At 45.5% G+C, this 15,682-nt stretch overlaps 1 protein-coding gene across 1 annotated transcript in view; it reads right to left on the bottom strand.

The window, feature by feature from the left end:
• TNNI3K (TNNI3 interacting kinase) overlaps positions 1-15,682 on the bottom strand; it is a 72,893-nt gene that overhangs the window by 4,259 nt on the left and 52,952 nt on the right. Inside the window, exons 21-24 of the mRNA XM_086462313.1 lie at positions 15,536-15,645; positions 6,000-6,059; positions 4,153-4,322; positions 939-1,018 (exon numbers count right to left, since the gene is read on the bottom strand). Of these exons, the coding sequence (XP_086318439.1) occupies positions 939-1,018; positions 4,153-4,322; positions 6,000-6,059; positions 15,536-15,645 (420 nt within the window). The remainder of the gene's footprint in view (positions 1-938; positions 1,019-4,152; positions 4,323-5,999; positions 6,060-15,535; positions 15,646-15,682) is intronic.

Genomic DNA, 15,682 nt, shown 5'->3' with positions numbered 1-15,682 from the left:
TACCAAAAGTGCCTTCAGAGCAGTGGCAGGTCTTTCTAGGATGCAGCAGCCGAGCCTAGTGTGTATGAAGATTGGCACAAAGGTGAGATTTAGAGTCTGACCTTCAGATCCACACCGAGAAAGAAAGATCTACCCAAGACGTCTGAAGCCAGTCTGTGTGATACCACCCTAATGTCAACTACATTTTCATACACTCTTTATTTTAAGGTTTTATTTTTACTTTATGCTGCTTAGGTAAAAACTTCTCTAAGCTGATAACTATTCTATGTTTGGGACACTGTAAAGGACCAGCTAGTGAGTTCATGAGCCGTGTAGAAACGGTGAGCAAGAGACAGACTGCCACGGAGCTGCCTGCAAGACAAGACCTGAGCAAAGGCTGTTTAGCAAGAGAGGTTTACTGGGGATGATTGCAAATGCAGGGACTAGGAAATGCTGGAAAGGAGTTTGTGTGGCAACGCATAGACACACACTGGAACACGGTGGGACAGAAAGCCAGGAAGGCACAAGGAAGAAGCAGCCAGGACATCTCTGTTCTGGAGGGGAGCAGAATGGGATGCCCTCTGAGAGAGGAGTGCAAATGGTGAAAAGGGTCTGTTGTGTCACTTTAGGCTCCCGTGGTACTCCAGAAATAGGACTGTCTTGCCCACTTTTTTGCAGAAGCAGCCTTGAGGATATAGTGCCACATCTCTTCCTTATGCACAGCTCCACGCATGTCGACAGAAGGGACCACCCCAGCCCCGAAGTGCTTGGGGTGCACATGCAGGGAAAGAATCCGTGAGCTGCAAGGAGCACAGGGTGAGACCTCACCTGCTCTGACCGTATCCAGCAGCCTGCACCAACCATCAGTTTTCTCACGAGACTTTGGCAGCTCAGGAGACTGTAGCTCTGCGTGGTTAAACACACCAAGGTGCTCAGAGGAATATTCTGCATTAACTCACCGTTTTTGTCTATTGGCGGGTACTGGAAGTTTCTTCTCATGTCATCCAGAGACAGACCCTGAGAAGGGTGTTGCACAGTGCTGCAAATTAAACAGGAGGTGTGAGTTTAGGTAAGACTGGTAAAGTCACATCTCCAGACCATAAGAACTTTTTCTACAGAGCTGGAAGGAAAAGGCAGCAACATGAAATACAGCAGCCTGATGCCCAGCCACTGGCATTTGCAGTAAACAAAAAGTGAGAAAGAGTTATGAAGCAAGATCATGAATTGCATGTATGTTCACATTTCGTCCCTTCTCTTAGTAACTTAATTGGGTTAATTGGGAGCTACTTAAACAAGAGAAGACTAGTCTTTTGCAGATGTGGTCCTTGGACTCTGTGGGAAATGCTAAAGATGTAAAGAAGTAGAAAACCAATAGTTAAAGCTTCTGAATGGTGATGAGTTGACATGTTAAGCTGTCCTGCCCACCAGACAATTAAAATGCACTGCTATTGCATCCAATTCGTTACGAGACTCCTGCACCCCGCCATGCTGAGAGCGATCCGCTAAACAGATGCTGAAGTTACAGGGCGGGAAACAAATAAATAACTCCAGTGCCATGGCTGTGTAACTCCGTGCGTGGTACACGGAGAGTTCCTCAGACAAGTTGTTTCTGCCATGGCGTGGAGCTGCATGCTGCGGTGTTTCATAGGACACGAAGTTGTTGGAGCAAATGGAAAACAGGAAGCAGCCCAGGAAAGATAGTCCAGCTGGGGAAAAAAGCAGCGTGAGCCCTTCCCTCTGAAAATGCCTACGCTTACAAAAATGAAACCCTAAGAAACAATTGTCATTAGGCAGTGAAGTCGTTAATCATCTCAGTGTGTTGTGTAATTGAAAAACTACTGAAACTGTGGAAACCATTCCCTTTTTGTCAAGCATTGTGCCTCTGGGTGAATCTTTCTGGGTGCTATTTATAGATTTGAATGTTGTTAGTTTGTGTGGCAGAGCATTTGATAGCAGAACCCCCTTTAGATAATCTCTGGGGTTACAGAGGAGCCCGTTTTGGTGGGCAGACGAGCCTCAGTGCTGCACTGGGAGCACTGAATTACAGGATGAGGGGCACTTGCAAGTGCCCCTTCCCCCTCTCTCATGTCTACACTAACCTAGGTATGTCACTTTCTTATTCTTTTCATGCAAATTATTACATTCAACAGCAAAATCTGGCCGTTTACAGAAAATAAACGTCTAGCTCACATTGCCTTCATCCTGACCTCAGTGTCCACCTCCGTGGGTCTGGGCTATATTTTCATGTAAAAGATTTCAGTATCTATCTGCAGGTGTTTGCCTTCTGCCTCTCCATATGAGCCTCCGAACAGCAAAGGATTGATTCATTTCACTCCTCTATTCCAGCTCCCCGTTTAACTGGTTGTATTTCTGACTCTCCACATCCCGTTAACAGGAACGTGTCACACGGGCATGCCTTGCTCTGCTATTCCTGTTTCTGACTGCTAAGTGGTGCTGACGGGTAAAGTTTAGACTAAGCGCACTGCTCTGGCAGAGATTAAGAGCACCATTCCATTTTCACAGCACTCTCACTCCCCGTGGGATAGAGGTGGGAGCTGGCTAAATTTGCCCTCAAAACCAGGTCTCCTAAGTGGTAGGGTAGACCTCCTCAGATATGCCCTTAATGGGACAACAATACAGAGAACCCACATGTGGCTTTTTGCCTTAAAAATTATCGGGAGTTCTTATCCTTCTATGGCCATATACTGAATGAAAACATTAAAAAAATGGCACCCCATCGATTATCGATTACTTTGCTTCTCTACCACTTCATCACAGGCTCTTATGGTCAGGGAACGGGGTGTTCTTCCTGTCCATAGAGCTCCTTCTCATTCGACTCCACTAATACTAAGGATCCAATAGAGGCGAGGGCATGTTAGAAAACAGTTTTCAGACACTTGGTCAGACACAAGCTACGCGCTCCATAAAGGGGACATATACATACAAGTGTAACACGCAACAAACCTTCTCATGCATAATAATCATAATGGCATTTCAGTGTGACCTCTCTTCCCAAATTTGCTTGTTTCTAGGATTTTCAGCTGCGTTTCCCCAAGTATGCCCTATTCCTCCTAATCAGAAGGGCATGTCTGCCTTGTATTTTGGCAGAGATGACGAGCCATGCTGTGGTATGTGCCAGCAAATATACTGATTGCATTTCTGCAGGGCTTAGATCTCTGCAGAGAGGTGAGCTCACCGGGTAACTCTGGTGCCTCACGAGGACTAGCAAATCCTGCCCTCCTATTTTGATGCGACACACGAATACAGACTTCTCTGTTTTTCAGGCGATGCATAGAGGTTGTACTGCCTCCAGTCTGTCAGCCACAAAAAGGCTCCTGCAGGAGCCAGCTCCCCTGAATGGCGTTCCTTCGCAGAAGTCACTGTATGAGCAGCTCTCGAAAATGTGAACAGTGCCCACCCTGTGAAGGAGGCTTGTAAGGCTCGGTGCCATCATGCCACTGGATGCCTCCTCCCACCTTGTTTGGTGCTGAAATGCTGCCCATGGTCTAACCTGGGTTTTCTACTTGTCACTGATGCCACACATTGGAATATTTTTTTCTTTATTTTTTTTTCCAGAGAAAAATGTGTCTTTTACCTTTTCTTTGGTGAAATTTTTCAAATTGAAACCACATTGTGATACAAACACCAGCCTTCCCAGACCTGCTGGCAGAGAGTGAAGGTACATCCATCTAATGACCACCTAATGTCTCCGTCCCCTTGGATGGGCAGTCATTGGTCTTTTGTTTCATGTGATAAAGCAGTGGTATGTGTATAGAGCCCGTACACAGCAGAACTTGATTTTCTACTATTTTTATGTTACTCATAGTGAAGAATGCAAATGCTTAGCTGTTGCCTTGGCAGCAGGACGGCTTCCACAGCATTCAGGTAACCCCAACACCCTGTGCCACAGCGGTGACAGGAGAAGCCAAGACTGCAGAAGCGCTTTCCCTGGCTGGCCCTGGCAGGGGGTCAGCCCCGGGGTGTGTTTCTACCGCTGACTTCTCTTCTACCGCTGACTTCTCCCGCAGCCGCATCCCCTCATCGGCACCCTCCACCATCCCTGCTGCAGAGAACTCCCCTTCCAGGTGCAGGAGCCCTGCGGTCTCGGGGAGGACACACTCTGTCCCTCTCAGCGTAAGGGCTCCCCTTGGCCCTGCAGTGGCGGGTGCATACCTCTGTGACCAGGCAGCGTAAGCTCGTGCGTTCAAGGCGTATTCCAATTCGAACCGACTACGCAGCGCTGCAACGTGACTACGGCCAGGACCTCCTCGTGCGACGAGACAGTCCGAAGATGAGGAGGGAGATAGAGAACCGCTGCTGTTACTGGAGGCTGGAGACATCAACTGGATTAAAGAAAGAAAAGAAGGCACTGTTATTACACATTTACAAGTCTTTCCTTAGCTCTTTCTCATAAGTTGTGTCCCACACTTCCTCTACAGTTTGGCTGAAAAAAGCAGTGCCTCCTGACTTTGATCAGCTGAGGAGAACCGGACGCTGCCTGCCACGTAATGCGGGCAGTTCATCACCGCCTGGGGTTTTCAAACTGGGGTTGGATGCCTTTCCAGAAGATATGCTTTAGTTCAGCCTTGTGTTATTTGGCTTGTGAGCAACCGCCGTGCAGCTGGGAGACACCACTGCCTCCCCAGGGAGCCGCTGGCTGAGGCTTCCCACCCGTACCAGCAAGGCGGCAGTGCTGCCTGATCACAGGCTCATGTCCGAGCGTCCCAGCATGGGAATCCAAACCGACGGGGTAACGTAAGTGCAGGGCCAGCACATCGATGCAGGTGTTTATACATACGGACCAATGACACACCAGGGACCTGCAGCAGCAGGGACCTAGACTGGCTGGCACAACAGGGCCCTGCCACTCCTGGTTTCAGAGGTACTTAAAAGGAGCAGAAACGATTTGCTGAGTAAGGAGAAGAAAAAAGAGAGGAAATAGAGGGAGGTGGGGAGAGAAAACTGTCCACCTTCATCCTTCATCAGCTGCAGTACTTAACTTACTAGGGATCTTGTTCCTTAAAGCTCCTCTCAAACAGGGCTTTGCCCTGGACGCAGTGGAGCTTAGGCCTAACTCCCCAGCTAAATAATGCTTTCTTTTTTTCTTTTTGTATGTAAGCTCTTGCCCCAGATTTCTTCCTGCATGCACTGCTGCCTATGTATCATAGAAGTCAGGTCAGAGATGACACAGTTTCTTGTGACAGAGTGCCTCAATTTATTTTTTTTTTTAATTTTTTTTTTTTTTTTTACACTTAAAAGCTTCCACCTGCACATAGAGCAACCAGCTGTAGAAGAGCATGAAGAAACCTAATAGATTGTGGGTGTCTTTTCTGACCATTAAGCTCAAAAGCAGTGATCCATTTTAAAAGGAGGTTGGTAGGGTTTTTTTGGTTTTGTTTTGGTTTGGGTTTGTTGGGTTTTTTTTAAAACTCTTACATGCCTACACACACTAACAGGCAAAGAAAATATAATTTTGGGAATTGCAGCCCTGAACCATTTACTTTCTGTTTGCCCACTTATCTTATAGCAGGCTGAAGGCTGATACATCCACCTGTGTTGTCACCACAGTCCAAAGCAGAACTTGCCTTTGCATTTGTCCTTTTTATGTTTTTTCCTTTTACCTTTCTCCCAAGCATCCTGGACAGTTTGACTGTTCTTCTTTTTGAATGAAGCAGTCTTGAATGGGATGAATGGGAGCAGAAAATTCTGCCCAGGACCACTGTGAAGTGCATCCCCACAGCACTGGCCAGGCTCTCTCCTCAGTGTACCTCTCTGAGCAGCTCCTGACACTTGCAGCAACATCTGGTCCCTGCCTCCTCCTCCTGGCACCTGTATAAACCACTGCTGACAACGTGCGTTAAAAATGCAGTGTGTTGGCTGGCAGTAGGACGACGCAGCTCAAGCAGCTGGCAGTCTCCAAAGCCACCACTTTCCTCAGCTGCTGCTCCTGCTCTCCCCGCTTGTCCTCCCGAGTATGCAGCACAGGCACAGACACTCCGCAGGGGAAATGAGGTCCTTACCTCAATATTGCACAGACATTCTTCTAATTTTGTGACTACTTCTGAAAACTCTGGTCTCCCCTGTGGACATAATAGAAAAAGCAGAGCTGTGTTAAAAATAGACAAAATAGATTAAACTGACTCATAGCTACATGATGAATCACAGCTCCCCTCCCTTTCCCTTTCACTGAATTTCATGGCCTTGCTTTCAGTCTGCTTGGGAATCTGATGAGAACTGCCAGTTCACTACGGAGCTACGAAATTGAGAGGTGTGTGTGTAACAACTTTAATTGCATAACTCTTTTTTGGCAACAGTTAGATTTGACTAACAATGACTAATCATAAGATTACAAAAATACCGACAATAAATTCTTGGCTCTGCTTATATGTTAGATATGCTTTCTCTTTGCCCATAAACAAGACTTTGAACACAAGGACAAGCTCTCATGGCCGCCCTCTTCCTCCCCTTGTTGGTGCACTTGCACCACTCCACGCGAACTGTGTCCGCAGCTGCTCCGGAGGCTGTGCTAGGGACAGGACCAGGCAACTGAGGGGAATGACAAATATCCCTCCTCTGTTATTGCTGATCAATACCCTGTTCGAGTTTATGGCACAGTCTTCCCAGGGAAGTTTAGGCTTAACTAAAGCCTTGCATACGATGGTGTTTGACAGAGGAGGACTGGGAATACCTTAATCAAGTAACTGTTAAACAAGCTCCTCATTCCCACCACCACAGCTTCCTCAACAAAATTGTATGCAAGAAGTAGGTGTAATTTAAGAGCTTTAGGACAAAGTCCTGCAGCCCTCACATCTATGCATGATAGCAGAGGGATAATACACACAAATAAGATTTCAGGTTTTAGCCCTTTGTGAGAAAGTATAGTAACAGAATGGGTGTTAGATGCTTTCCTTTCTCAGAAGAGTGAGAAAGAAAATGACCAGTCCATTTACAGTTCCATAGACTTGTCCTTGCCTGCAATTACACAGGAAAGGAAGGGAGAAAAGCGTGTTTACTGGTGCCCACAGCAGTGTCCTGGCTGATAGGTGCTCCTCGTGGTAGTGACTTCAGGTAGTGAGACAGTCTGCATCCTTCTGCCTCTGGCCCCCAGCCATCCCCCGGAGCAGTGTCGCTGCCCCGGCGTCTCCTTGCACGTGCTGGCTGATGCAGAGGGGCTCCGATGGGCTGGTCTGCCGAGAGCCGGGCTGCAGAGCTTGGACGATTTCTCCTGACTTCTCCTGCCAGCCTTTCTACGAGCGCGACAAGCTGTGGCAGAGAGAGAGGCTCTCTCCGCGGACATTTGGCTGGCCCCTGGGTGCTTCCTTCCTCAGCCAGTCTTTAAAGCCTCCTGCTCTCCTGACTACTCAGGTGTTCTGCTGCATGATGCCAACCACCGCACTGAGACACTCCACGTGGAAAAACGCTTTGGAAAGGCACGGTTCCCACGAGAGTCTGAGGCTCCAGTAAGCACTGCTATGAGTAACGTATGCCTAGGAAAGTGCTGGGGAAAACTACCGTGCCAAAAACTGCCCTCTGAACATGGGGTCCTTCACAGCGACAAGGAGTCCTCCGACTTGGCTCTTTAGCTGAGTGAAGGCTGGTGGGAAGAAGGGTTATCCCATCTGATGACTGGACAGAAACTCGATTGCGAGGTGGTTTTGGTGGTTCTTTTTATAAAGGATTCTGTTATAAAGCAGTATATGACCACATCAGAGCATCCCTGAGCTCTAGCCTACGAAGTGTTCACATTTATTGCATGTGATAAGCTCTATCATCTTCCACGGAGCTTCATGGGAGCCCATCAGATCAGCCCATCAGAGACCACAGAAGAACTGACTGTAACATTAGAGTTGTACTTAATGAAACTAAAGCAATGTTTATTTTCTTTAAGGAACTAAGCCCCAGGTACTATGGCAAATACTTTGACTCTAATTAAAGATTACAAATTAAAATAGCTAATGAAAAATGCTGCTTAAGAGACACAGCCTAATTTTCTAGTCATCTGTTTGCCTTTGGAAACAACTACTGTCAAAAGTTTCTGGAAGACAGATGTTCAAGTACCCGGTAAATAGTAGCAGTGACATGACACATGGGAACTGGTTTTCAGTTGGGATGAATCTTGAATGAAATTAAAGACAAATAAACGGATAAATTTTCAAATCTGGAGGCATTGCATAGACATCCAGCAAAATCCATACAGATATACTCTACAGATAAATTGCATTTTCTGCCTCTTTTTTTCTTCTTGTTTTTAACCTGCGCAAACCTCTTGGAGAATTCTGACCTGTGAACACTCATTAATCACCAAAATTCAACATTTTCCTCTAAAAAATAACCTATCTTTTAAAAGTAAATATCTTTATGCGTCTACAGTGAGATGCTGTAAAATGGATATCAGTATGGTGATGCTTTTCATGTTTTAGATATTTTGCTCATTCTGCTTGTTCTGGTGTTTCACTAACAGCATTCAGGCCCTGCTCTCGAGTGGTATGCTCAGGGGACATCGCTGTGTCAAGGACTATTACAAATACTGGACAACTAAGTGAGATGCTTTGAAAGAATTGCTTGTTAATCTCTGCAGCGAATTTACAGCAGTACTGCAGATCTTCAGGGGCATGGGACAGGCTATTGGCTGCAGAGCAAATCTTGCAGGTGCTGATGAGAGGGTGGTAATGCTGCTTTATTCTCCTCTGCCCAGGGGCCCTCCTGAAACTGTTCCAAGGCCCTCAGAAGTAACTCAAGACTTTTATTACTGACAATGGTAGCAAAACACCTCTAATAAAGCTCATTTTAATAAGTTTTTGCCCACATCTTGTGCAAAGTTCAAGCTGTCCACTGGCTGATTGAGCTATCAATTGCCTTATAATCCTTTCATGCAGCTCTGAAACATTAGCAAGATTAAGTGATGTTGGAGTGATACTGATGAGTAACAAAGTGCATGAGGATTCTGAAAAGATGGTTTCTTTTTATTGGGGCTAAATGAGCTGTGGAAATGCTAACAAGATACAGCGACTTTGTCCATTACACAGTGCTTGCTTAAGTCAACAATTTAATATGACATCTTATTTGTAAATTTAAACAGAATGTGAGTTACATGCTGATGATTACTAGCAGCTACTTTACAGCTGCATGGAAAAAAAACTAAGCCACCCCCCGCTCCCCCCCCCCCCCCCCCCCCCTTACATTAGCTCATAAAGTGCAACGCCAAGAGCATAACCCAGGAAACACTAATAACAATAAATAAACAAGCTACGCCCTGCACTGCGAATATATTTTATCTGCAGTTCTCATGCCAATGTATTATGTACATAACCAGTAAGGAATACAGTAAGGGGGCAAAGCTCACTGCAGCCAATCGGTTGCCCAAAGTTACACAAACCTCCTTCTTGCCCTGTCTGGGTAGAGCCCCTGAGCACGTGCTTTAGTTCACTACACCAGCTAATGCTCTCAAGCATCCAGGACAAGGAGAGGTTTAGGCACATGAAAACGTCTTTCTAAGCTAGGATAACTAGAAAAGGGACTCCAGGGCAGAATTCCAGGACCCTGTTTCCAGTAGGAAATTCAAAGCCAGAGTGTCTGGTTCAGTAATACAGAGCTGTAACATGAAACAAGGCCTCCTGTAACACCAGAAAATTACACAGGTCCCCAAATCCACTCCCATTCATCAGAAATTAAATTTCCACATTGTTCAATGAAGACCTCAAATGCCAAAATGGCACCAGAAAACCAACCAGCCAAAGTTTTCAAACCTAAAGCCTACTCCTGCAACATGTTTCCTGAAGCAGCTAACCCGCTTTGTGGAACACCCAGTCAGGAGCTACAGCTGCATGTGGCATCAGAAAAGTGCTGGTTATCAACCTTACTCTGGAAGAGTTGACCCTCTGAGGCCAGAGATGTAAAGACTCATCAGGGAAGGATCACTGTTGTCCCTCTGCTATGGGTGGTCTCAAGCACCATTAACTCCTGCTGTGGCCCCAAGGGCTACCAGCTTGACGATGGCCGTGGTTTTGCAATCTTGCTTTAGTTCGGTCATGTTCCCCTCACTGCAGAAATAGTAACAGACTGCAAAAAGCCAACATAAAACAGTTTGTCTTTAACCACTGTTTCATAATCGCAGAAGGGGACACTTGTGTATTTATTTTTCTTTAATGCGGTTGCTATCAAGGTAATTGGGATAATCTGATGGACTTCTCCAATCATTAAAAACCTGTCGCAATTGCAGCACATGAGAAAGGTGTCGTAGCCACACTCTTACTGCAGTAACTCCTTGTTAAATCAGACTCCTATTCTGCAGACATTACTGGGCTCCAGCAGGGCTCCAGCAGATACAACACGCACTTTTGAAATTCATAATACAGTTGCTTTCTATCCTAAAGAAGACTTTATTAATTGTAACACATATCTGAGGTTTGTCTTTATCAGCATTAATCAGTCCCACATGAAAATTCCCAAGGTGTCAGCTGTGATTTACTTTTGTGTGTACTATTTTAAGCCTCTGAAAACTGAATTCCATATCCTACAGTGGGAAAATTGAAACAATAGGCAGACCCATAAAAAGTTTAGACAGCTGGGATAGGAGAGGCCCAGTTCAGGCTTAGCAGTGATGTAGCTGGTGAGAATGAGCCACTCTGGGCGAGCTGTGCCTGTGAAACACATACATCATCGGCTTGTACCGCCTGGCTCTAAGCGTTGTTGCTTTCTCTTCGCTAAGCAGCGAAAAATGCATCCCAAAACAACCTCAATGATAATAATAAGCAATGTAGCCATTTTGAAATACAATAGAACAGATGGCTTTCCGTTTTTCAAACAAATATGTCCTGTCATGGCATAGCAAAAAAAGTAAATCTAATAGTTAGATGCACAGGAGAATTACGTGATGCTTCTGACAATTGATCGAGTGCCTGGGTGAAGTGGGAGGATGGAGGAGGGATGGGTCCCTGCGATTCAATCCAGGCAAGATGGGGATTATGGCAGTGAGCTGGGTGATGCAGCTGGACAGACTGACAGAAGTGGGCACTGGCAGGGAGACTGCAGCTCAGCATGGAGAGGGAGCCACTGGGGAACAGCAGTAACCCGTGCCCTGCTCCCTTGGGAATGGTGGTGACCAGCATCTTCATCACCTGAGGCTGGCAAAGAAGTGTGTGTGTGAACTTTGTCACTGCTGCCCCTTCTCACCTTCCCACACTGTAGGATTGCCTGGAGTCTTGCCATGTGTTCCTGAAGTCTCATCCTGGGAGCAGGCTGCACCGTTATCAAGCACAGCTATCGGCAGGTTTTGGGGGGAAATGCAAGGAGCTGGTGTAATCTCTGGAGCTGTCAATGCTTTGAGATGCGGCTGCCTGAGGGACCCTCCACAAGCTCATGTGCTGATGTCCCCTGTTCTCCAGGCCACACCTGGAATGGCCCTGCTATGGAGAGGGGTCCTGTAAGTGACCCCTCATCTGTCCCAACAGACACTGAACCAGAGGGCACCAGCCTGTGACTCCTGCAAAGCACAGCCATCCCCAGGCCTTTGAGAAAGAGTCACAGACAACTGTGACAACTATTTGCTCTGTTTTAGTACCCAAAAATATATTTGCTACTGGATATTTAGAGAACTGTCAACATAGCACAAGTACTCCTTGAATAAAGCAACATTAGTTAAAGGAACAGGCACCTTCCTGGGATTTCAGAAATTAAAAAGCAATGAGCAAATATTTTCTCCCAATAATCCAAAAGAACCACTTCTCTGCATTGGAACAAATGCAAAACATGGTTTGCCAGCTCCAAAGATCATAAATATGATCTTTTTAGGATTAAAGCTACAATAGGAAACAAAGATCAAGAGCCAAAATATTTCTACAACTTGCAAGTCATGTTCCTGTTTCTCTTTTACAACTGCTTCTGTAAAAACTAATGCCTTAAGCATCCCTTATGGGACGCTTACAACAAGTCAGCGGTGTTTTGAGGATGTTCTGTGCCCCAGACAAAAGGAGCAACTCCAGGAAATGGGAAGACCCCGCAGGATGAAGGAAAAAGGCTGGAGCCCTGGCAGAGGTGGTTTTCCCTCTGGGAGCTCGGTGCGGCTGCCCAGTCAGTGCGTCGGCCATCTGAGCCTCTGGTGAATATCCAGTGCTGGTTTCGAATGTGACACCCCAGGCAGTGTGTGTAGCTGTGCTGTCACATCTTTTAGCTTCCTGAGGTGGTTGCAGCGTTTTCTCCCCTCAAATCCCATATAACATTTCACACTTGTCACCTACATTTCCCTCTCCCTCTGAAGTGCAGGAACACTTGTTCCTGTGTGCTGATCCTCATTTCTGTACAGCTGCCAAAAGCCATCCTTCAACACACTCTCTTTCATCTTATAGCTTAAAATTTTGCCTGCAGCCATACCATTGCCTGCAGTCAAATCACCAAAGTCTGAGATCTCACGGGAGCTCTCAGGCTCAGAAAGGTTAGGCACAGTCCGTGCTTGCACAAAGACTTCTGGGAAGCAAAACAAAACATGACAGCACATCTTGGCGCCCAATGGTTTTTTCCTTAGCTTCTTTTGAGTCTTCCTATTGCCTGGGTTAATCATGGCTTTGCATGTGTTATTGCTGCTCAAGCAGCCTTTGACCCCTGAGGCTTGCTTCCTCTCTCCCTGCAGACTGCAGGATCCGTTCTGAGTTTTCAAAAGGCACAGTAGTTTATCTTTTATCTTCTACACCGTCACCACGTGTTTCCAGTGAGCTCTGTCTTCTGTGAAGGGTCTGAAGGCAGAAGTCCTAAAGAACAAAACCACCTTACCTCTGCCCTCATTCCCTGAGCCTGTAAGAAGTCTCTCTCTCCTGTTTTCAATCCTGAATTGCAGAATTTATTTCTCACAGAGGAAAATGAAGATGGTGTGATGGAGTCCACAGGATTACATGTGCAGAGACACTTAAAAACAGGAAAGAAATGCCAATTCTTCAGGTCTCACTGATGAGACAGGAGTGGTAAAGAACTTGGAAGAAAACACCCTAGCACTGAATTGGGTAGAGAGCGAGGACTAGTTTTTTAAAATACAGTACAATACTTCAGCCAAAGCCAGGAATGCAAAATCCAGAGCAAAAATGTAACTATAATAAAAATGTCAAGGATTTGGGAAGCACGTGAACACATTCACAAGGAGGCCTGCCTGTTCTAAATCCTGTAATTCAGCTGCTGTGGCCCAGGTTTCTGCAAAGAATGGTACAATTTCAACACAAATGACCACACTTCCCTGTTAGAGTTGCCAAGTTTATACTTGAGTATTCTGGTTAACTGAGAGATAAAAAGAAGAAATTGATCTTGCAGACAACATGAACAGGACTGATAACACTGGAGAAGATGGAATAAAGCTGGAGAAAAGAGGAAATACAGTGCCACTTAAAGAAAGTGAATTGAAGTTGAAAACATTATTTTTCAGATACATAAATAGTCTCAAATACCAAAACAGAAAATAAGCTACAAATTTTGGATAATGTGGAAAGTGAAACATATCAACACTATAAAAGAGTGTCAAGTTACACCTAGTACAGCCAATGCCCTCAGCCCTACAGAAAACAGAAATATATTACTGGGCAGTGATACCAGTCTTCAAATTAACGGTGCTATGCACACAGAAAACATGCAGGATTTGCAAGACTTTAAAAACAATATCAACCTTATCAAGACAACAGTGAACTCGAAGAAGCTGAAATGCCACTGGAAGAACATGAAGAGGCTTTGCTACCAGAATTAGGAGATGGTAGTTTTGAGGCAGAAAATGAGGTGCCTTTAATTCCTTGCAGAATAAATGAAGCTGAAAATTCCACTACAAAAGCTATATTGTACCCACCATCTGTGGAATATGCTAATGCATCCCCTTTGGAGGCAAAAGAAAGTGAGGAAAAAACCCATCATGACAGTGCTCTTTTCCTTTCTTCAAATCTACAGACAAACTGCCCCAGCTTTCCTGAAAGTTATGAGCATCATTGTGGTGGGAAGTTTCAACAAGTCCAAAAACATAAAATGGTTTTTGATTAAAGTAGCAGAAAAATTAAAGGTAATTCAATCAACTGAAGAGCAGTTTTGGTAATGGGAAGAAACAGACAGGAACCACATCTGGTTGTGTTGGAGCCAAACAGAACAACATGGAATGTAAGTGAGAGGAAGATAAACCAGAAAAAAACAACTGACCAGAGCAGCCAGTGGTGTTTGTGACCTGGAACATACAGTATGAATTTAATTCAATATAAAAATTTACATTTGTAGTTCTCAGAACAATCTCTGCTTGCTGTAATGTACAAGTTGCAGCACTTAGAACGTTGCTGTGCTTGGCTTATTACTGTTTGCTTGATGGAAAGTACAAGATCTTGTTCTATACATGCATCTACTAAATTCTATCTTAAATTCACATAGCTCACTAAGTTTTCTGGTCTTCTTTCCCTCATAAAGCATAGGTACCCGCTAAGTCCCTGGTGACGTTTGGCTGGGCCCTGCACAGGTGCCCGTCCATTCACAGCCTGGTGAGCTGCTTTTATGGTCCCTGGGTGGCAATCTCACAACCAGGCACTGCACACTCTCCAGACAGTTAGCCACAGCTCCTGCTTGGAAACTACATTTTAAGGCCAAAGGAGTTCTGAGCAGAGCCAGAATGTTCTTAACTCTTTATTTCCTTAACTTCCAAACCTGTGGGTCTGAAAATTTGTCACTAAAAGATCACCTTATGAGGACTAGTCTCTTGGACCAGGCAACATGTCCTCAGTGGTCTTATCTACTCTGTGTTTGAGAGGAGAAAACCAGATTGCTTTAAAAGCAAGAAACACAGTGATAAATAAATATATATAAGTGTTTTTTAGTGGAATGCAAATACACAAAATCAGTATGCAGAGTTTATCTCATGGTAGCTCAAGAAAAAAACAAAACAGTGAGAAGTTTTGGGTATTATGAACTGGGACCAGCTGCCATAAAGAACAAAGAGGCCCCAGATTGATCCCTATTTCTCTCAAAAACAGAATTTCTCATAGCTTCCAACTGTGTGTCCTATCCCCAGCTGTCCCCAGAACCAGGACTGCAGCAATGTGCCAGAAATGCCAGGGAGAGAACTTCTGATTGTCTTCTACACACGTCCTGTGCTTGTATCCAGTTAGTGTACCAGGGAACAGCCTCAGGACATGCCATAAAAGCAGTCAGAAGTTTACACACTCCGGGGTATCTTGGCTCCTCTTTCTGATGGTACAAATTTTATTTTTCACATGGAAAAAAATCAAGAATTCATAAGAAATACCTACAAAAGTCTGAGAGCAGCAAGTATTTTTCTACTCACTCAATAATAACTCAAGTCATAATCAAAGTTACACAATTACTTAAAGTGTTGTTGAATGGCTAAATGCTAATTTACTTTCTTCCTCAATTCACTCACTCTTCTGCATTTCTTGACATACACCATGATCCCTCTCAGGGCTTTCTGCAACGGCACTTGCCTTGGCAGCTGGGCCTTTTAGGGAAGCTGTGCACTGTCGGGCAGATGCTTGGCTGGAGCAGAGACCCCCGTTCCCCTGCTGCCTCCCCAGCTGCACAAGGCAGGGGCACCCACCTCGGGACAGGCGTTCCAGCCCCTCATCAGCAGGGCGGAGATGGGCTTGGGGATGGAGTACCCGATGGGCGGGCGGATGTGGTGGTACGCCATGTCTGCTGCCGCCGCCGCTGCAAGCGAAGAGCCCAACAGAACCTGTTAGCACTC

Source organism: Leptosomus discolor, chromosome 3 (assembly GCF_034619465.1).
Source record: "Leptosomus discolor isolate bLepDis1 chromosome 3, bLepDis1.hap2, whole genome shotgun sequence".
NCBI classification, from domain to species: Eukaryota; Metazoa; Chordata; class Aves; order Leptosomiformes; family Leptosomidae; genus Leptosomus; species Leptosomus discolor.
Note: the sequence above shows the minus strand (reverse complement) of the source record. Positions and strands in the feature narration are given on the sequence as shown.